The 21608-nt window shown below is 57.3% G+C and overlaps 1 protein-coding gene across 1 annotated transcript in view; it reads right to left on the bottom strand.

Annotated features, from left to right (window-relative positions):
• Positions 1–2863: 2863 nt before the first annotated feature.
• Positions 2864–21608, bottom strand: part of TRPV4 (transient receptor potential cation channel subfamily V member 4) — a 38281-nt gene continuing 19536 nt past the window's right edge. Inside the window, exons 4-16 of the mRNA XM_070626999.1 lie at positions 17607–17759; positions 16707–16847; positions 15743–16041; positions 12858–13037; positions 11395–11553; positions 11069–11161; positions 10818–10891; positions 9947–10112; positions 9633–9699; positions 6998–7314; positions 5574–5701; positions 4040–4161; positions 2864–3587 (exon numbers count right to left, since the gene is read on the bottom strand). Of these exons, the coding sequence (XP_070483100.1) occupies positions 3430–3587; positions 4040–4161; positions 5574–5701; positions 6998–7314; positions 9633–9699; positions 9947–10112; positions 10818–10891; positions 11069–11161; positions 11395–11553; positions 12858–13037; positions 15743–16041; positions 16707–16847; positions 17607–17759 (2057 nt within the window). The 3' untranslated portion in view covers positions 2864–3429. The remainder of the gene's footprint in view (positions 3588–4039; positions 4162–5573; positions 5702–6997; positions 7315–9632; positions 9700–9946; positions 10113–10817; positions 10892–11068; positions 11162–11394; positions 11554–12857; positions 13038–15742; positions 16042–16706; positions 16848–17606; positions 17760–21608) is intronic.

Raw genomic sequence — 21608 nt, 5'->3', positions numbered from 1 at the left:
AGAGGTTCTGAACCTCAGGCTTTTCTCACTCAAAGAGACACTTTAACAAGTGTGGGGAAGGTATTAAAAACACAGAGGCATCAGACTGAGCCCTAATCAGGAGAGACAGAGAACTAAAGGTGGAGTATGTTTTCCCATAAATGATTCTAATTCCAATGTGTCACCTGAGAATATTTAGGCATACCACCAGTGCCTGTCCCACACTTTGCAGGACATTGGGAAAGGTCATCTTTAAGGTCTTAACTGTAACAAACAGAAAATCTCAATGACTTGAAAATATTTTAAGTTCCCCCTAAACAGCTTTTGAGTTCTAGAGACTCAACACCCAAACCATCAAAGTTTTAGAAAATCGCTGTTGAAAAAGTTACCACATGTTTAGCCAAAAATGTTCTCAGAGGAAAATTCATAGCCTACAGTTATTTCTTCAAAAAATGAATGAATGAAGCATTCACCTCAATAAGTTATGGAGTCTCTTTGAGGTGAGAGGGAGTTCTGATTCGGTGGGCAGGCCCATCCCATAACCCCCCCCAGAGAAGTCACCTCTTCATAGCCCCAGAATGAGCCACTAAGCCATTATTTTATTTTATTTTATTTTTTTGAGGAAGATTAGCCCTGAGCTAACATCTGCCGCCAATCCTCCTCTTTTTGCTGAGGAAGACTGGCCCTGAATTAACATCCGTGCCCATCTTCCTCTACTTTATATGTGGGACGCCTGCCACAACAAGCGGTGCCATGTCCACATCCAGGATCCAAACCAGTGAACCCCAGGCCACCAAAGCGGAACGTGCGCACTTAACCGCTATGCCACCAGGCCAGCCCCACCACAGCCATTCTTGTTGACAATGTTGCCCACTCCCACTGGAAAGATGGGGCATCTGGGAAAAGGCCGGTAGCACATGCACTATCGAGTCCCCCAGCCTCCTTTCTCACAGAACCCAGACCTGGAGGGGAAACTGCCTTCCTCCATACTGCCCCATGCTTCTTTAGGACAACCACTACTTCCTGCGTGCTGCCTGGCTAAAGCCTGGGACACATGACACAATTCTGGCCAATAATACGAGAGGGGAGGTCAGCTGGGGGACTTCAGGGAAAGGTCTCCTCCCGCATAAAAAGAGACACAACACAGGAAGAACCATCTCTCCTTCTTCCTCTGGATGCAGCGGGTTCTGGGTGTGATGCCTGGAACAGTGGTGCCATGTTGTGTCCTTGAGGAAAAAGCCAGCACACCCAGGTGGGCGACGCTGAGCACAGAGCCTGACAAATGTCGAAGGGATAAAGGAGTGGCAGATCCTTCAATGAGTCGCAGAGACTCTGTGTTAACCAGCCTTAGTGCCCTCCCCAACTTGACACTCCCTCCTATCTGAGACAATAAATATTCCTTTTTCTTTAAGCCAGTGTAAGTTTTCTGCTAGTTGCTGCCCAAAACACATAACTGTATGAACACCACAAACAATCCTCTTTTCTTTGAAAAGCCCAGGGAGTCACTTGATCGTTACCAAGGCTGGGCCCCATTTTACAGATGAGGACACTGAGGCTCGGAGTTTATGATCTATCCTGTTACCCAGAAGGCTTGGCTCAGCCAGCGAGGGCGTCTCACCCCCTGCCCACGGGATTGGCTCAGGAATGACATGTGACCCAAGTCCGTCCAATCAGAATGGCTCTTGGGACCCCACTGAGAATGCCGGATGAGGACGCGCTGTGTAGGTGTTGGATTGGAATGAAGACACGTGCAGCCATGGGAAAAGCGGGGCCACCGTGGACCACAAGGAGAGCACAGCAGCCTCCAGGAGGCAACGGAGAGAGGGGGGAATGGGACCTCGGGAAGGTCCCAGCCTCCCACCACCCTTGACGGTAATACCATTGGTCCTCCTTCCTTCTCAAAGAGCTGGATGGACTCACGCCCCTCAGGTCATTGATTCTCGTCCTTCTGACCGATGGGGACACGGAGGCCCAGAGAGGTAAAGCGACTCCACCAAAATTCCCAAAATAACCCACTGCCACAGTTTGAGCAGAGGGCACAGACCCCACGCCCTGCGTGTGTCTCACTGCAGCTGCCCTTGGCCAGGTCCGCAGAGCCCCACGCCCTTCCCAAGTGAAGCTCCAGAGGGGACCTAAGACCCCAGCCCCAGCCAGGGCCAGGAAGCTGGGGAGGTCAGAGGGACCCTTCAGCTAGCTGCAGGTTCCTCAGCTCCAGGGCGGAGCAGCAAGATGGGGTGATTGCGGGGGGGTCCCTCCTCATGCCAGGAGGCGTGGCGCTGCCCGGGGGCTTGATCGGCAGTTGGGGGTGACCCCGGGGTGAATGGCTGCCCTGGGAAGGGAATCGGGTTGGCCTTCAGCTCCAGCTCACCAATCACAGTCCCACCAGCACGTGGGTCCTACGGAGGGAAGCAGGAGGTCTCATCCCGTCCCAGGATCCATAGGCACTCTCACCATGCCAGTCGCCACCACCGTCCTTACGAGGGCCACTCTCGTCCTCACCATCAGTCCACTGCTGACGCTGGATGGCTCACCCGTCTCCAGAGCCCCTGCTCTGCCCCCACGCAGCAGCTGTCCTACCCCCCCCAGCACATCGTTACCCCCCACCAGCATCACTATCCCCTGATGAGCATTACTCTCCCCCCAGCAGCATCACTGTCCCCCCACTCCCTTCATGTCTACCTTCCCCATCACCACTCCACTCTCACCCCTGCCTCTCAGGCCCCCACCAACACCACCGCCCCCAGTCCAGCCCCCTGATCACCCCCAGGTCATTTCTACTGCCCTCGTGCCCCCAGCATGGGCATTCCTTAGCTCTCCCATCTCCCTGCTGTCGCCCCCGAGCCTGTTACCACTCCCCCCGCCATCACCCCCACCATCTCCACCATCAATGAATGAACATTTATTGAGCACCGACAAGTCCCAGACTCTCTACAAAACACACAGAAGGCGTGGCCCCACCCCGAGGGCCTCGGCCCCCCAGCAGAGCCCCCATGGGCTACACATGGTGGTGTGTGCAGCCTGGGCTAGGCTGGGGCTCGGGGCCTGGCTCTCAGTGCACCTGGAACCGGGTCCTGAGGCCTCAGCCAGGTTCCACTTGGGGGTGGGGTCACGTCACTTTCCTGAGAGCAGAACAAATAAATAATGGAGACGCGGGTCTGAGCCCCCGTGGACGGAGAGGCCCCAGCGTTGGCTTATGTGACTCCATGGGAGTGAGACAGGCGGCCGGGAGCCCTGCGCCCGGTAGGAGGCAGAGCTGGGGGCAGGAGCCTGGGGACCAGAGGGTGCTGGGGCCTCCCCGGTGTCTCCGCCGGCCCTCACCTCTGGGGGTCAAAGGAGTGTGTGGAGGGACACCCCGGGAGGCGCCTCTGAAATGCAGGTGGACTAGAAATGGGCAGGCGGAGGGGACGGGCTTAGGCTGCAGGTTGGAGACCCCGCCCCTGCCCGTGGCCCCTAGAGGGGGGCGTCATCAGTCCTCCACTTGGGGGGGTAACTCTGCTGGTGGCCATCACAGCTGGGGTTCCCCATGTTGTCCAGAGGCACCACCACCTCGTCCGGGTTCGAGTTCTTGTTCAGTTCCACCACACGTGGCACCACTGAGGACCAGCGATCTGCAGTGAGCACGAGGAGCAGGGATGAGGGTTGGCGGAGAAGGCACATGCATATATTGAGCGCCTACTGTGTACCAGGCACTCCACAGTGATCTAAAGGATTATGTATTATCATCCTCATTTTACAGAGGTGGAACTAGGGCTCAGAGAGGGTAAGGTGTCTGTCCAGGAGCACACAGTAAATGGGAGAATCAGAATTCAAGCCCAGATCAGAATGCCTGAGCACCCACGTCCCCTCCACTGTGTCTCAGGCACTCAGTGGAATGGGTGTGAGGAGCCCCAGCATTTGCGAGCAGCAAGGGAAACTCAGCGGGCAGCCCATCCGACCCTCCCATTCCACAGACGCGAACACTGAGCCCCAGAAAGGGGACAGGACTGCTCAAAGCAAATGAGTGGTGAGGATGGACCAGGGGCCCCCTCCACGCCCCAGGCTCTTCCCCACCTCCACTCACCCCTGCGGAGGCGGCCCACGGTGTGCGAGAAGCCATAATACTGGTAGCTCTCGTTCTTGCCCGGGTCCTCGTTAATGATGCCCAAGTTCTGGTTCCAGTGGGACCAGTTCACCTCGTCCACCCTGGCGGGGCCACAGCACAGAGAGGGTCAGGGGGAGCCCCCACCGAGGCAGCACCCGTCCCCGCCCCCCGGCACCCTCCCTGCTCCCTCCCCCAGCACATCCTCCTTTTTGTTTTTAATCGTGGTAAAATAATATAAAATTTGCCATTTTAACTATTTTTAAATATGCAATTCAGTGGCATTACCTATATTCCTAAGCTCATGCAACCATCACCACTATCTAGTTCCAAAACTTTTTCATCGCCCCAAACAGAAACTCTGCACCCACCAAGCAATAACTCCCCATTCTCCCTCCCGCCAGCCCCGGGTAAGCTCTGTTCTACTTTCTATCTCTGTGAATCTACCATTTCCGGACATTTCATGTAAACGGGATCATGCAGCACGTGGCCCTTTGTGTCCGGCTGCTTTCACTCAGCACGGTCTTGTCAAGGTTCATCCACGTTGTAGCACGTGTCCATGCTTTGTTCCTGTTTATGGCTGAGTAATATTCCATTGTACGGATGGACCACATTTTGCTTGTTCAGTCCTCTGCAGTGGACACCCTCTGTCTCGATCCTCTCTCTTCTTATTATTGGGACACCGTTGTAAAGTCAAGTTACAGCCTCTTGGGCACAAATTGGCTCAATATAATTTTTCCTTTTTAAAATTATGTTTTTGTTATTTTCATTCAACCTCCATATTTTGAGCAATTGTACATGTCAGGACCCAGCAAGGAAGACACATTCAATGTTCCCACTCCACAGATGAGGAACCCGAGGCTTGTTAACCTGCTTGTCCAAGGTCCCCAAGCCGATAAATTACAGAGTCAGGATCTGAACTCTGGATTCGAACTGAACAGGATAGAGCCGCTGGCCTATGGGGTGGCTGCTGTTAAGGTCCACACTTCACAGATGGGGAACTGACTCGGCCGAACTCCAGACGTCACGCTTGTGCTCTCTGCTGGCAATCACTTTACAAAGAATGCACCACCTTAAAAGATTCCTCGTGCATCTGGGAATGTCTCCACCCTGGAAGCTGCTGTTTCCTCAGTTTCCCCTTCCAGCCGAAGCTCACCCCGCTGTTCCATCAATAGAGGTGATGCTCTCAGATGGGCACCCCCTCCACCCCCAGCAAGGGACAGAAGAGCAGTCACACCAGCTGCTGTGCGGGTGCCCCAGTGTGCGTTGGGCACCCACCAGGCACATCATACATGCTAACCCACACAGCTGGCCTGGGGAGGTGGGGGGGGGGGGTGCTATCACTGACCCATTTCACAGATGAAGAAACCGGGGCTGAGAGTAAACGAACTTGCTCAAGATCACCCAGTGGAACCGAACTCTGGTCGGATCCCTGGGGGCCTCGGTGGCTCGGGAAGTTGCAATAGGCAGAAAACGCAAGGTGGCCTGAGCCACCAGGACGGGTCCACCGCCTCACCTGAAGCACCACCTGCGGTCCGGAGTGCCGTCCGAGCTCTTGCCCACGGTCACCATCTCGCCGGAGCGGAAGGCCTTCCTCAGGAACACGGGGAAGGAGCGCTCGATGTCCAGGATGGTGGTGGCCCACTGTGGGAAGGGGGAGTGGGGCAGGCCATTGGTGAGACAGAAACAACGGGACGGGCCGGGGCAGGCAGAGAACCAGGCTTTCCAGCTCCCACTGCCCCTAGAAACGGGTTAGAAACCCAAACACCCACAGAGGCCTGGCAGGAGAACAAAGGAGCGAAGCAGACCAGATGGAGGAATGCCACAGCCCGAGCCCCATGACACACGCACAGCAGTCACCATTCAGTGTTGGGAATCACCAGGGAGGGGTGGGGACTAGGGCAAACCAGGGGGCCCATGCGCTCTCTTCCACCCGCGCTGCCAGGCAGGAATGCAGGCCTGCCTTGCCTGGCTTCTAAGTTTTCAAGAAAGGCCAGAAATCTGGCATTTTATAAGAAATCTCTTAATTATAAAATTTTGCATTAAATTTTTTAAAAATATCGTAATGCAGAAAAAATAAATCTTTGCTGGTCAAATCCAGTCCACGGGCTGCCAGTTTGCATCTTATGAGTTACACTCAGTGGGGAAACTGAGGCTCGGGGAAGTAAGCAGTGTGGGTCAAGGTGAAGAGCAGGTCCAGATGTTTCGCTGAGCCCCACACCTGGCAGGATGATCCTGGGTTTTTTTCTCACTGCACCATTTCCTTGAAGGGTAGGTGCTCATTTCTGGACCTTGTGATGGCACCACTGACTGTGAACCATGAGGTTCGTGAACGGCACGTGGCCCAGGTGGGTGGGGACCCCCAGGGCCTCTGCTTCTTAGGATTGCATAGGAACCTTCAGGAAGCAAGGGCAGCAGCTCCCCTGGGCCAACGAGGCCCACGTCCACGTCGGCTTCTCCTCTGTGACGGAGCACACTCAGGAAGCTATGCCTGGGCTGGTGGAAGCCCCTCTGATGAGAATATGGGGCCGCCTATACCCACGCCAGCCTCGTCTCTTGGGCCGCGGTGGGGCACAGAAGCTGTCCCCGGCTCAGCGAGGGAGCCCTGCTGCAATGCTGATGCTCTCTGAGCACCTCCTGCACCAACAGAGCTCCCTCAGGGGTGCTGGGGAAGCCGACTGTGTCCTGCGAGCTGGACCACAAGGTGAACCTAGACCACTGCTGATGGCCAGGCAAAAAGCCACCTGGACATGCACCAGGCAGCTCTGGGAAGCGGGCAGCAGCCTTCAATGCCCATTTTACAGACAGGGAAGTGGAGGCAAAATGAGATGACGCGGCTGGCCCAGAGCAGAGGCTGAGGGGGTGTGGTGGGTCAGGTCTCCCCATCTTGGAAGGAGAAGGGCGGCTGGCGGGGTGGCGATGGGAGTCCCAGGGCCTCACCTGCAGCTTCCAGATGTGCTTGCTCTCCTTGGAGACCTGGCCCACCGTCTCCCCCATGAGGGCGATGAGCATGTTGAGGAGAAGCACGAAGGTGAGGATGATGTAGGTGACAAGCAGGATGATGAAGACCACGGGGTACTTGGTGCTGCTCAGCATCTCCAGGTCGCCCATGCCGATGGTCAGCTTGAAGAGGTCCAGGAGGAAGGTGCTGAAGGTCTCGCTGTCGCGGCACGAGGGGTAGGTGGGCACCGTGCAGTTGGTGTGGTCCTCGTTGCACACCTTCATGTTGGCGCACGGGTTCAGGAGGGAGACCAGGGCTGCGGGAGGTGACAGTGGCCGAGCGTGAGGATGCAGGCTGAGAGGTGGGAGCATCAATCCCATTTGATGGAGGGCAAAGCTGAGGCTTGGCGAGGAGAGAGCAGCAGCCCACGGTTACCCAGCCCGTCAGCCAAGCCCAAGGTCGAACCCGGGTCCTCCGGGATCCAAAGCCTTTGCTCTTCCCACAAACTCTTGCTAACAGGGAAGAGCTTCCCAGGGTCTGGTCCAGTGGTCCTCGACCTGGGCCAGTTCTTCCCCCAGGGGACATCTGGCAATGTCTAGAGACATTTTCGGTTGTCACAATTGGCGGGGCTGTGCCGCTGCTGACACCCCGTGGGTGGAGGCCAGGGATGCTGCTCAGCATCCCACTGTGCACAGGGCAGCCTCCACCACAAAGAATGACCCGGCCCCAAACAGCAACTGTGCCAAAGCCGAGAATCCCTAATCCAGCCCGTCATCCTTAGAGGTCTTGGGAGCCTGGAACGCGAGCATTCCGGGGGCAGATTCTCTCTCATGCTCCTGTTTCCTGGCCCACACCAGCTCCGAGAGGAAGAGTGGAAGCCGAAACGAGGTACCAGTCCTGATCGTCCCAGAAGCCGTGCTGGCTACGGCCCTGCCCCCTCCAGACATCACAAACTGATCACTGTGCTCATCCCCTCCCACGAAGCCCAGGCGAAGCCTCAGAGGCCTTCTCAACACGGTTCAGCAGCAACAACCTGCCTCTAAACCAGCCTGGGCAGGGAGCATGAGGAGGCTGAGCCCCTTCTGTCAGTGGGGCACAGACTGTCACAGTGCCTTCAAGCCGGAAATACAGTAAGTAGGTTTCAAGTCATAGGAGAACGCTATTCTATCATGTAGTAGCTGCTGAAACACGTGCTGCGAAGGATTCTGAGACCTTGTCTGGGCTCATCAGAAAAATCGTTCTGTGATCCATTAGCAATGTCTGCTATGCGCACAAAAGTGGGGAACATGGGCATGCGTGTCATGTTTATGTCATATCAGCCTCAGACTGGAGATTTAGTGGCCCCCAGCAGGAGAAGCCCTGGGACCAAGCCAACCGCTAAGTTGCTACTTTAACCCCTAAGCTTCTGCCTTTTTCTAAAATTAGGACTGCAGGAGGGCTGGACTCCTAAAGCCATTATGGAACGCTTGACACTGTCTAGTTCTTTCCAGTCCTCTCCATGGAGGGGACAGACGTACCCTGTCCCTGTCTCCCCAGCCATGGCTACAGTTCTGCTTCCCCACAATAACTCATGCAGGGCCTCAGCACCACCTGGGTTAAAATAGCACCATCATCAGATTTCTGCTTCACTGCTGGTCCCCAGACCAACCTCTCAGATGCGAATGTGGCCTGGGGAAGCCTGAGTTGGCCACTCCCTTTTGGATGTTGGGCATTGGATGGCAGATCACCCATCCATTGAGAACCAGCCCAATGGCTTGGTGAGCGTCCTCATCCCTGGTCCTTCCCCCATGGCCTGTGCCACTGAGGTCCCATAGCCTCATGACATCATGGAGAAGGCATACACTGGAGGGGGCCAGGACTGAGCTTTACAAAAGACCTGGGCTGGTAGATTTTAATTCTTTATTAAAATTCACCGTTCCCTGCATCCACGCCCCTTCAGTGTGGCCTTGCAGCATCCTCCATCAAGAGGGAGCATCTGTTTCCCCACTCTTTGAACAAGGGTGGCCCTGAGACTGGCTTTTGCCCATAGAGTATGGCAGAAGTGATGCTGTGCCAGGCCATGACCTTGAACACTTCCACTCACATTCTAGGAACCCGCAGACCGTCATGTGAACAAGCCCAAGCCTGCCGACTGGAGGATGAGTGACCATGGGGAAGAGAGCAAAGTCACCCACTGAGGCCACCTCAGCTGGACGAGTCAGCCGGCAGCCAACCCGCCAGCTGCCCACAGACACAGGGCCCCTTCAGGATTAGCAAATCTGGCCCAGGTCAGCACAACCCCCCGGATGACCCATAGACCTGGGAGCAATAATAAACGGCAGTGATTTTAAACCACTAATTTTGGGTGGCTTCTTTTGCAACAATGTCTAACACAGTTTTACCCTTTCCTAGCATTTGAACTTGGGCAAGTTATTTAACCTTTCTAAGCCTCAGTTTCCTTATCTGTAACAGGGCATCATAAAGGCACTCACCTTACCGACTTGTTGGCAGGATTAAATCAGGTGGGGATGGGAAAGGACAGCCCAGTGCCTCGTTCTCAGCGACAACTCAGCAAACACCTTTTCCTCCACCCATCACGGCCGCCGGTCCAGCCCTTGCACCACCCCGCCAGCCCCCCGGGCGCCCCGGGCTCACCTGAGGCGTAGCCAATCATGAAGAGCAAGTAGACCAGCAGGAAGCGGAAAAGATCTTTGAAGAGGATCTGTAGACCCCAGCGGGATTGTGGAGGCAGAGTTAAGACACATGGTTTCCCGCTTCCCAACTCCTCCACCCCAGATCTTTCCAGCTGCACCCTTGCCCCTCCCCGAGGTCCAGGCCCTGCTGCGGCCCCCACGGCGCCCCACATCCTCAGGTCCGAGGGCACCGTCTGCACACGTAAGATGTGCGTGGCGGGGGGGGGGGTGTGGCTCCCTCCAGGAACACAATCCGGAGGGTCCCCCGGCCCATACCTTCTGGATCATGATGCTATAGGTCCCCGTCAGCTTCAGCCCGCGGGTGAAGTAAAGGGCGTTCATCCAGCCCAGGACCAAGGCAAAGACCATGACGGCCAGGTAGGCCTCAATCCCCGCCAGGTAGAGGGCTGCCGAGACAATCACCAGCACGGAGTAGATGAAGCTAAGGGCAGCAGAGACCACGAGAGGGGGCAGAGGGGACAATGAGGCCCTGGAGGCGGAGGCATGCTCCCAAGCCCTCCAGGGTACCAGGACACCCGAATGCCTTCTAGACCCCCAGAAGGGGACAAAGTGGATTCACTGGGTTCCCCAGCATTCTGTTAACCAAAATGCTCAATTAATTGGCAATTACTGTGTGTGTAATGGCCTTGAGGCCCTACAAGATCCCAAAGGGATGCCCTTTGGAATTGCTAGAGAAAGATGCAGTGGTGTTTGGTGGAGATTTTGTGGCTTGGTGAATTTCATTGTTCTCTACCTCTAAGGGAAAGGGAAAAGATGTAGCACATGTACATCAACTCATCCTATGCCCCAGGCAGACATCATTAATCGAGCACAGCACTCTTTCCCACTAAACACAGCCACAGCCTCAAGATTCTTCTCAACATGGCACTCCAGGCATACATTAGCAGTCGATCACCAGCATAAGTGGTTAAATTATTTCTATCCATGGTGCATATGGTAACTTTCTAGCAACCAGAATCTTGCTTTAGCCTGAAGACCCTATTGCTTGACATTGGCCTTGTCCCGACTTTGGGCTACAGCTGTTTGGGCTGGTTGAGTTCACGCCTCATAGAGTCACCCCCCCACCCCAATCTGAATGATGTCCCAGCCCAACCCAGAAGCCGCCAGCCCAGGCACCTGTACTCACTAGAGTAGCTGGAAGGAGCCATCGATGAAGAGAGAATTCACCCCGGGGCATTTCTTCATGAACAAGTCTTTGATCTGTAAGAGGGGAGGAGGCACGTGATGGGGTGGAGCCGTCAGGAGTGCAGAGGGGAGGTAGAAGGGGGAACTGAGAGGAGAAGGAAGAGAGGAGGAGAGGGGAGCCAAAAGAGGTGGAGGAAGAGGAGAGGAGGAGGAGGACGGGCAGGCTGGTGGGGTTGGGGGCCAAGCACTCACGTTGGTGAAGAAGAACAGGACCCCGGTGAACAGTGTGATGATCTCGCCGGCCAGCCTCAGGTAGTCCACCGTGGTGCGGTAAGGGTATGGCGGCTGGGGGACAGGGGCACACAGGTCCTCACCAGCCCCTCCAACATCTGGCCCCAGATCCATATGTTCCCCCATGCCCCAAACATCTGGATCCTGTGGGGCCTCCTCCCTCCCCCTCCTCCGCCAGGCGTTGGGGAGCACCTCCCCATCCTGTTCCTGTCTTCTGCAGCCCCTCCCTCTCCGGGCCCAGGAGGACGGGCTGTGCCCCAGTGCCTGCCCAGCTCGTGGTCACTCACAGTGCCCTCCAGCGGCTGGTAGTAGGCGGTGAGGGTGAAGATGACCATGGCGCACAGATAGGAGACCACATTGATGTAGAAGGAGACGGCCCCGAACTTGCGCCACTTGTCCCTCAGCAGTTCGTTGATGGGCTCCACAGCCAGCATCTCGTGGCGGTTCTGTGGGGGGTCACGGGCCGCCTTCTCAACATGGGGGATCCGGACGGGCTGACTCCAGCACCCCTTCCCCCACTTCCTTCTCCGAACCCATTCTTGAGCGCACGCACTCAAGGACTCGCAGGGGACTGGATGGGGATTCAGAATCAGCCCCAATCTCCCGGGCTCAGCATTTGAGGCTCTGCTCAATTCTGCCTCAACTTACCCTTCAGCCTGTTCTAGACTCGTGGAACCCAGAGCCGGAAAGCTCCTTAAAGAACGTCTATTCTCGTGGTTCCCAAACTCCAATCTGTGGATGGTACTGAGTTGCTGGCAGCATAATCACCTAAGTACCTTGCTAAAAATATAAACCCCTGGGCTCCAACCTCAGAAATTCTGATTCTGGAAGTGGGAGTGGGAAACTCAGCCCAAGGATGATAAACACTTGACTCAGCACAATGTTCCAATTCTGAACCCAGGGCAGACATCAATAATGGAGTCCTGCACAGTAGTTCTCTATTCAATTCCCCAGGCAGACTCTACCAATCAATCAGTTTGCACGAGACATACTAAACCTCCAGCCACCCCTAATCTAAATCAAATCGGTCCCTAATTTCAAAGATGAAGGAAGTGAGCTTCAGCAAGGGAAGGCATCTGTCCAGGCTAACAGAGCAGGGCTGGAAGGGAGACCTTCTGTACCCAGGCCCCAGCATTTTCTGCCCCATTTGTATAGCATGCTGTCCCTTTAATGACTTGAGTTTTCTTTATAATCCCAGATCTGTGCAACGATGTAGCCAGAAAGATGCGACTGCAGTGTTACTCTGACAGCTAAATGCAGAAACAAACCCAAATGACCAAGAAGAGAGGAATGGTTAATTAGAATGTGGTACATTTACACCCAGCCATGATATTCCAGGAGAACATTTAATGGTGCAAAACGATGTTCGCAAAAACTACTAAGTGAAAAAAAGAGCTTTCAAAACTTCATGTAACGACTACTAATGATAATAGCTGACACATAACCTTTACTCTGTGCCAGGCTGTTCTAAAACGAACTCATTTGCTCCTCCCAACGACCCGATGGGATAGGCTCTATCCTTATCCTCATGTTACAAAAGAGAGAGCCAAGACTCAGAGAGGTTGGAGCACTTGTCCTGAGTCACACAGCAGGCACGTTACAGAGCCAGGATCCTGACCCAGTCCTCTTGTCTCTGATGCCTGACCCTTACAATCCTCCCATTTCCCCCAGTGCCAGACGCCTAGGCCCCTCCCCGGCTGTCAGCTGCACCCCTCTTTCCCCGGGCCCCGCCCCCTCCCCTGGCGCCCACCTCGATCTTGCTGTTGTACACCAGGATCTCCAGCACGGAGGCCTCCTCCCCGCACGTGTCCAGGGAGGAGAGGTCGTAGAGTGAGGAGTACACCGGCCCGTAGGCCCAGTCCTTGAACTTGCGAGACAGGTGCCTCGTGTCCTCGTCCGTCACCTCCCGGCGGATGATGTGCTGGAAGACCTGCGTGGGAGGGAGGGGGGTCAGGGCTCCCGGAGAGGACCCCGCTGCTCGTCGCTCTCATCGGAGGGGCCCCGGGGGCGCTGCAGCCCAGCACGTGGGAGGGAGGGGGTCAGGGCTCCCGGAGAGGACCCCGCTGCTCGCTCTCATCGGAGGGGCCCCGGGGGCGCTGCAGCCCAGCACGTGGGAGGGAGGGGGGTCAGGGCTCCCGGAGAGGACCCCGCTGCTCGTCGCTCTCATCGGAGGGGCCCCGGGGGCGCTGCAGCCCAGCACGTGGGAGGGAGGGGGTCAGGGCTCCCGGAGAGGACCCCGCTGCTCGCTCTCATCGGAGGGGCCCCGGGGGCGCTGCAGCCCAGCACGTGGGAGGGAGGGGGGTCAGGGCTCCCGGAGAGGACCCCGCTGCTCGTCGCTCTCATCGGAGGGGCCCCGGGGGCGCTGCAGCCCAGCACGTGGGAGGGAGGGGGGTCAGGGCTCCCGGAGAGGACCCCGCTGCTCGGTCGCTCTCATCGGAGGGGCACGTGGTGCCTCCCGGGAGAGCGGGATGGAGGGGAGGGAGGAGGGTCAGGGCTCCTGGAGAGGACCCTGCTGCCCGCTCTCATCGGAGGGGCCCCGGGGGCGCTGCAGCCCAGCACGTGGGAGGGAGGGGGGTCAGGGCTCCCGGAGAGGACCCCGCTGCTCGCTCTCATCGGAGGGGCCCCGGGGGCGCTGCAGCCCAGCACGTGGGAGGGAGGGGGTCAGGGCTCCCGGAGAGGACCCCGCTGCTCGCTCTCATCGGAGGGGCCCCGGGGGCGCTGCAGCCCAGCACGTGGGAGGGAGGGGGTCAGGGCTCCCGGAGAGGACCCCGCTGCTCGTCGCTCTCATCGGAGGGGCCCCGGGGGCGCTGCAGCCCAGCACGTGGGAGGGAGGGGGGTCAGGGCTCCCGGAGAGGACCCCGCTGCTCGTCGCTCTCATCGGAGGGGCCCCGGGGGCGCTGCAGCCCAGCACGTGGGAGGGAGGGGGGTCAGGGCTCCCGGAGAGGACCCCGCTGCTCGGTCGCTCTCATCGGAGGGGCACGTGGTGCCTCCCGGGAGAGCGGGATGGAGGGGAGGGAGGAGGGTCAGGGCTCCTGGAGAGGACCCTGCTGCTCGCTCTCATCGGAGGGGCCCCGGGGGCGCTGCAGCCCAGCACGTGGTGCCTCCCGGGAGAGCGGGATGGAGGGGAGGGAGGGGGGTCAGGGCTCCCGGAGAGGACCCCGCTGCTCGGTCCCTCTCATCGGAGGGGCCCCGGGGGCGCTGCAGCCCAGCACGTGGGAGGGAGGGGGGTCAGGGCTCCCGGAGAGGACCCCGCTGCTCGGTCGCTCTCATCGGAGGGGCCCCGGGGGCCGCTGCAGCCCAGCACGTGGTGCCTCCCGGAGAGCGGGATGGAGGGGAGGGAGGGGGGTGCCGGGCCCTTTCTTGTGGCATTGTCATTCCTGCCATCCTGGTTTACAGATGAGCAACGCAGGCTCAAGAAGGGTGTCCCCTGAGGCCACACGGGCGGTCAGCTGAAGCCAGGCTGAACCCAGGCCAGCCCTGAAAGTCTGAATTGGAATGAATATCTTCTTTATGTAATTAAAACAGCAACTAGACAACCTCATGAATATGTTAATTCTAGTAATAATTATCATATTGGGCCCTTCCCATACCACTGCGACTATCTTTCGCTTAGACATAGGGAAACTGAGGAACAGAGAGGGGGTGGGGATTGCCCAAGGCCACACAGTTTCGAAGAGCAAAGCCAGAATTTAAAGCCAGGCCTTTCCCACGGCTCCAGGACTCAGGAATCAATTACAATTTCAGTAACTTCGCTATATTTTCAAAGCGCAATAATAACCCCCACTCTCTACTCATCCTGGGCTCTTTATTAAGAGCTTGAAGTGGAGCATCTTGTTTAGTTGTCAGAACCACACGATCCCACAGGGCACTATTATTATCCCATTTTGCAGACGGGGAAACTGAAGCACAGAGAGGCAGGTGAGATGCCTGAGGTCACACGCTGGGAAGCGGTAGAGCCAGGCGGTGGGCCCAGGTGGGGCTGACTCCGGAGCACTCCAGGTTGGGTTCTCAGCCAGGGCAATGGTGCCCCCAGGGACAATCTGGCCATGCCTGGAGACATTTTTAGTTGTCACAAGTGGTGGGGGTCCTCCTGGCATCTAGCTGGTTGAGGCCAGGATGCCACTAAACATCCTACAATGCACAGGACACCCCCCATCCTAGAACCATCCAGCCCCAAATGTCAGTAGTCTCCAGGCTGAGAAATCCTGCCATAGACCCTGTGCTGTGAGGTCCAGAGAGGGGAAGGAACTGGGCAGGGCCACTCAGCAGGTTAGGGCTGAGTCATGACACCAACAGTGGAGTGTACGGGAGTACAGCAGGGCTGCAGCCTTGGGACTCAGTTTTACATCAGCGGCTTGTCCTAGCTGGTGGGAGTCGGGCGTGAGCATCCATGTGGGGGGATGAGGACAGAGGCTCTGGGATGAAGTTGAGTAGCGTGGCTGAACAGTAGGGAGCCAGAGCAGACTCTTGAGCTGGGACAGCTGCACACTGGGGTTGGCGTGATGGGAGGGGGTGTGCATATTAATAATAATGAATACCAGCAGCAGCCCCTCCTGTGTGTGTGTATGTGTGTATTTGTCTATGTGTGTATGTGCAGTGGGGTGGGGCAGCCGTGCCCCCCGGCCCCACACTCACCCCAATCTTGCCCGTCTTGGCGGCCATCATGAGGGGCGAGAGACCGTCGTTGTTGAGCACGGCCTCCAGGTTGCTGTCGGGGAAGAGGCGGGCGCACTTGAGCAGCAGGAGGTCGTACATCTTGGTGACGAACTTGGTGTTCTCGCGGGTGTTGTCGGCGATGGCCACCAGCGCGTGCAGCACCGTGTTGCCGCGCGAGTCCTGCCGCCGCATGTCGGCCTTCTTGTGGGGGTTCTCCGTCAGGTAGTTGACGATGTGGGGCTGGTTGGTGCAGGCAGCCAGCGACAGGGGCAGCTCACCTGGAGGCGGCGTGGGTTGGGGAGCTCAGTGGGGGGGGCCCAGGGCGGGGCTCGGCCTGCGGATGCTCGGGGCACAGCCACCAGGACACTGGACGCGGCGCCAATGGTCACATGTACGTGTCCCCTGGTGATGACACGTTTCTGTGGGTGATGCTGGGGGGATGGTGTGGCTCTTTGGGGGCATGGCCACACGATCTGGAGGCCACGAGGGACTCTTTAAGGACTTTGTCCCTGAACCCCACAGAACATGTGCCTTTATTAAGCAGGGGTGAAATTCAAAATCTTTCACTGGTCCAAGTGGGACATGGTGGTGGCCCTTTAGTCTCAGCAATCCGACCGTTGGTCCCAGCTTAAGTTGGATTAAAGGGTGCATTTGATAAGATGTGGGGCTGACACCCCATCACGACCCTAGGGGTTCTCATGATGCCCATTGTACAGATGGGGAAGCTGAGGCTCAGGGAAGCGAGCTCATGCTCTGTTCCTCAAAGGCGAGACCTCAGGGACAGAGACCAGCACACGGTCTGTGTACGGGGCGCCATCTGGGTCCGTGGCCAGGGCGGCCCTGGGCGTCTGGGGAGGGGTCAGGGCTGCGGACATCTCCGTGCAGCCCCCAGCCCCCAGCTTCTCCTCTAGGTGCCCCCAAGCCCCACCAGGCCCCTCCTCACCAAAGTAGAAGTAGCCCCCTTCATCCTTGGGCTGAAAGAAGCGACCCCGGGCCTGGGCGTGGACATCAGCTCCCTGGGCCACCAGGAGCTCCACGTAGTGCTTGCAGCGGCGCTCGATGGCGATGTGCAGGGCAGTCTGACCTGGGGAGGGGGTGGGGGACAGTTACGGGGGCTCCGTCAGGGCAGAGACCCGCCCGGCTTGAGGGGGGTGGGTGCAGAGTGTGGAAACCGAGTGGAGGCTGCAGCGGAGGCCAGAGCCCCAGCCGGCCCCAGCCGAGGGCAGCCAACGGACCCGCAGACGCTCCCCGGATGGAGGGTCGATGCATCAAGTCCTGGATCTGCTGCCTCGGGGGAGCAGAATTTTAAGCTCAAAGGACATTCAACTTGTACGATCCCAAATCTGGGAACTTTTTAGCCTCACAAGAGTCTAACTGTAGAGGAAACAGCAGCATGGGGGTCTCACAGAATTTTGGACTCAGGATATAAAGTCCACAGGCTGAATCTTCATATCCCGGAATCCAAAAGGTCAAGCCTGATTCACAGACCTCAGAATTTAGAACCGGGGACCCGGGACTCGTGACACCTCTGCCTCTTAGAGCTGTTGGCTCAGAGAACTGTTATCCTACACCCTGGGGGCCTCCGGGCCCACAGCATCTTAGGTTCAGAATTCCAGGTTCACGGGTCATTAGCCTCAGTGCATCTGAGGATCTTGGAACCTTTGATTCTGAAACGGAACATCCAAGTTGAAAGGGGTAGTTATTGCTCCTCCATTCATTCATTCATTCATTCACTCAACAATCAGTTCCTGGGTACAAGCTGGCGCCTAGGGCCCAGACTCAAGCTCTCGGGGCTCAGACAGAGGATGGTGCCCGCCGCCCCCGCGTCACCTGCCGGGCCCACCTCGGTAGTAGATGTCGCGGAAGGGCGAGTTGATGAACTCGCGCATGTTGCCGGTGCGCTCGGCGATGTCCAGCAGCACGGGGATGGTGTTGTTGTGGCCGTGGCTCAGGTTCAGCAGGGCTTTGGGCAGGCAGGTCTTCCCCGTGGACGGCTCTGCGGGGAGAGACGTGCAGGCTGAGGGCTGCTCAGGGGTGGCCCGGCAGGGGACAGGGGCCTGGGCGGGGAGCCAGAGGTCCTGGCCATGTCACACCTCCTCTCTGAGCCTCTTCCCTGTCTGCCTCCGTGGTACCGAGAGGGTCAAATGAACTCAGGCGGGCAGTAGTTCTTAAAAATGTGGGACGCCGCACATCCCACTCCTGCATCTCCCACTCCATCCCACTCCTGCATCTCCCACATCTCACAGAGAGATCAGGATTTACCAAAACATATCTAAAGGGAATTTAAAAAATCAAACATGGGTTAACAAAGCCAACCATGTCGTCTGCAGGACTTCTCAGAGCCTTTAATATGCTAACGGAGACTATGAACCTCTGAAAGCCAGACACAGCACGCGCAGCCTAGGCCCACCTGTTGGAACATAGATCTTTTTTCCCATGAAGCATTGAAACTAGTGTGCCAGAAGGAAGCAGAGGGGGTACAGTGTTCCCCAAGGTGTGGACTGCCTGCCAGGGGGGATGTGAATTACCGTAGGAGGGACGGGAGAGGATGTCAGGGACTCCCCCGACGCAGCAATGGCAACACTGAAGGCCCGCTCAGGGCAAGGTTTTATCCCATCGCCAAATCTCTCTCAAGAAGTCCGGCTCCAATTGGTCCTAACAGACCCTCAGCACCGCCCACTGATGCTTGCTAATGTCGTTTTGCAATTTCCTTTCGCTTGCAGTAATGTTTATGGTTACAGGAGGTGATTTATATCTTAAAGAGCAAGTCAATGAAAAGAGAACTCCCCTGTGAATTAGGGACAGGCCAAAATGGTGCTGGGGAACCGGGAATGGCCTGATGCAAGGACAGGATCGGGAATGGCCCTGATTAGGATGGGGTGGGAGATGCAGGAGTGGGATGGGGAGATGCAGGAGTGGGACGGGGAGATGCAGGAGCGAGACGGGGAGATGCAGGAGCGGGACGGGGAGATGCAGGAGCGGGACGGGGAGATGCAGGAGCGGGACGGGGAGATGCAGGAGTGGGTCGGGGTGGGAGATGCAGGAGTGGGACAGGGAGATGCAGGAGTGGGTCGGGGTGGGAGATGCAGGAGTGGGACGGGGAGATGCAGGAGTGGGTCGGGGTGGGAGATGCAGGAGTGGGACGGGGAGATGCAGGAGTGGGATGGGGAGATGCAGGAGTGAGACAGGGAGATGCAGGAGTGGGATGGGGCGGGAGATGCAGGAGTGGGACGGGGAGATGCAGGAGTGGGTTGGGGTGGGAGATGCAGGAGTGGGACGGGGAGATGCAGGAGAGGGTCGGGGTGGGAGATGCAGGAGTGGGACGGGGAGATGCAGGAGTGGGTCGGGGTGGGAGATGCAGGAGTGGGATGGGGCGGGAGATGCAGGAGTGGGACGGGGAGATGCAGGAGTGGGTCGGGGTGGGAGATGCAGGAGTGGGATGGGGAGATGCAGGAGAGGGTCGGGGTGGGAGATGCAGGAGTGGGACGGGGAGATGCAGGAGTGGGTCGGGGTGGGAGATGCAGGAGTGGGATGGGGCGGGAGATGCAGGAGTGGGACGGGGAGATGCAGGAGTGGGTCGGGGTGGGAGATGCAGGGGTGGGTCGGGGTGGGAGATGCGGGAGTGGGCTGTAGTGCCCGCTCTAGAGCCAGGCACCTTGGGGCTCAATCCTGTCTTTGCCTCTGATTTCTGTGCGATCTTTACTCTGCTACAGTTTCCTTTCTAGCAAATTGAGCCCAAAAAAGGAAATCAATGAGCCAACAGATGTTTCTCTGAGTCCAGTGACAGGCAGACAGGAGCCGGCGGACAGGATCGCTCAGACTGCTGCCATTGTAATTCCAGGGGGGCTGCTTGACATCCTCTCTCTGGACGCCAGGAATCAGTGGAGAGTGATTGAAAGATTCGCGGAGACCTGAACCCCAGGCCCAGAGCCCTGGCGTGAGGCTACGTGGTGGACCAGCTTTGTCCCAGGCTGCCTCCCGCAGGGCCCCTGGCACCCAGCCCTGAGTTGACACCAGGTAACTGCTTCTTGAATGAATAATGGACTCCAGTCCCCCATCTGCTAATGGGCAGGGAGCTGCCCCAGTGCTGGCCAAGGCCCTGGGGGATTCTGTCCACACTCAGCTCTCCCAGATGGCATATGTCCCCCTCTCAGAGAAGGGTGTCCCCAGCCAGCTAAAAACCTTTGTGTCACCTTTGTGCTTGTCCTCCTTTCTCCCCTACATCCACCCTCCAGCACGTACTATCGATTTTACCTCCTGTTTCTCCAATCCCTCCACCACTCTCCATCTCTGCTGTCACCACCCTGGTCCAGCCACAATCTCTCTTGCCTGCCCAAGACGCTTGTCTGGTTTTTCCCAGCCTCTCTGATTTCCTTCAATCCACTTTCCACATAGCAGCTGGAGTGGTCACCCCAGAGCAACGACTCTGATCATGATGAGCCACAGGGCCTTTGCATATGCTATCCCTTCACATCCTTCCTCCTTTTTTCACCTGGTTAACTGCAATTCATTCAGACTCAGCTCAAGTGTCACCTCCTCCAGGAAGCTCTCCCAGGTTTTCCTGACTAGGTCAAATCCTCTGATACAGCCTCTTGTTGACACACTACAGTTTGCCACTGTGTATTTATTTCTGGGATTGCTTGATCAATGTCAGTCTCACGAGGAGACTGTGAAAAACTTGAGGACAAGGCCATGGCTGCTTCGCTCACCATTGCTTGCCCCATGCCAAGAGCAGCTCCTGACACTTGGTGGGTGCCCAATAACCATTTGTTGAGTCAATAAACATTCAGTGAAGGGACGAGGTGGGCACCACAGGAAATTCCGAACCACGGGTAACCCCAAGTGGTTTGTGCGGGCTACGGTACTAGCCCTGAATTTGGGTTTCCGCAGTCCCAGACCCGGGCTATAGCAGGGTGGCGGGCTGCCAGCCTGGGTCCGGGGATGAGAGGCGGAACAGCATCTTCCCAGAAATGGGGACATGCAGTTCCACGACTCAACCACCAGGTGGCGAAGTGGCTCTGCCCAGGGGGCTGTTGGAGGGAGGGGCCCTAAATTAACGCCAAATTGGAGGCTGTCAAATTTTGGGGTCTCAGGGAGGGAGGGTGAGGGGGTGTCACTGACTCCCCTGAGTATCAGATGAGCTCATGGGCCTCTGGCTAGAAAAACAGGCAGGAGCGGATCCAGGTTTTGCGGGGCCTGAAGCCTACACAATTTGGGGGTCCTGTTTATGAAAACAAACACAATTATGAGTTCAAAATTAGGTCCAGGGCCTTAGAAGGGGCCAGAATAAACGAGGGGCACGAGCTTAATTAATGGGTCTCACGGCAAACCCCTCTCTACACAGGCACCATTCTCTACAGTTTCAGGGACCCCCAAGCCTGTCTTGGAGGCTCCCCCTGGGCTCATGCACAGAAACGCACTCGCCTGGGGGCTCCCGGTCCAGGCTAAGAGCCCCCCACTCGGTCCTGCCTTCAGTAGAAGCCGGAATCCCTGGCAAGCCCAGCCTGGCGCTGCTCTATTCTGCTAAGGGCACAGGTACCAGGTCCCCACTTCACCGGGGTTCGCTCTGCCCCAAGGCTCCCCACGTATGAACTCGGGGGCCAGGCGGGGCCATTTGGCCAGGGCTTAAATGTGGGTTATCTCCAAGTAAGATTATTCACACCATCACTGAGACACTCTGAGGGTAGAGGGGACCCACCCCCAACAATGCTACACTTGTGCCCCAAACAAGGGGCCACATCATCTGGTGGGCACCCTGAGTGAATATTTTTTATAAATCCGGTAATTCTCTTCCGACAGACACAACGACCCTGCACTGTACCATTCTGGTGTTCAACGAATCCGG

This window comes from Equus przewalskii, chromosome 7 (genome assembly GCF_037783145.1).
Source record: "Equus przewalskii isolate Varuska chromosome 7, EquPr2, whole genome shotgun sequence".
In the NCBI taxonomy this organism is placed as follows: domain Eukaryota; kingdom Metazoa; phylum Chordata; class Mammalia; order Perissodactyla; family Equidae; genus Equus; species Equus przewalskii.
This window is presented reverse-complemented; position numbering and strand designations above follow the sequence as displayed.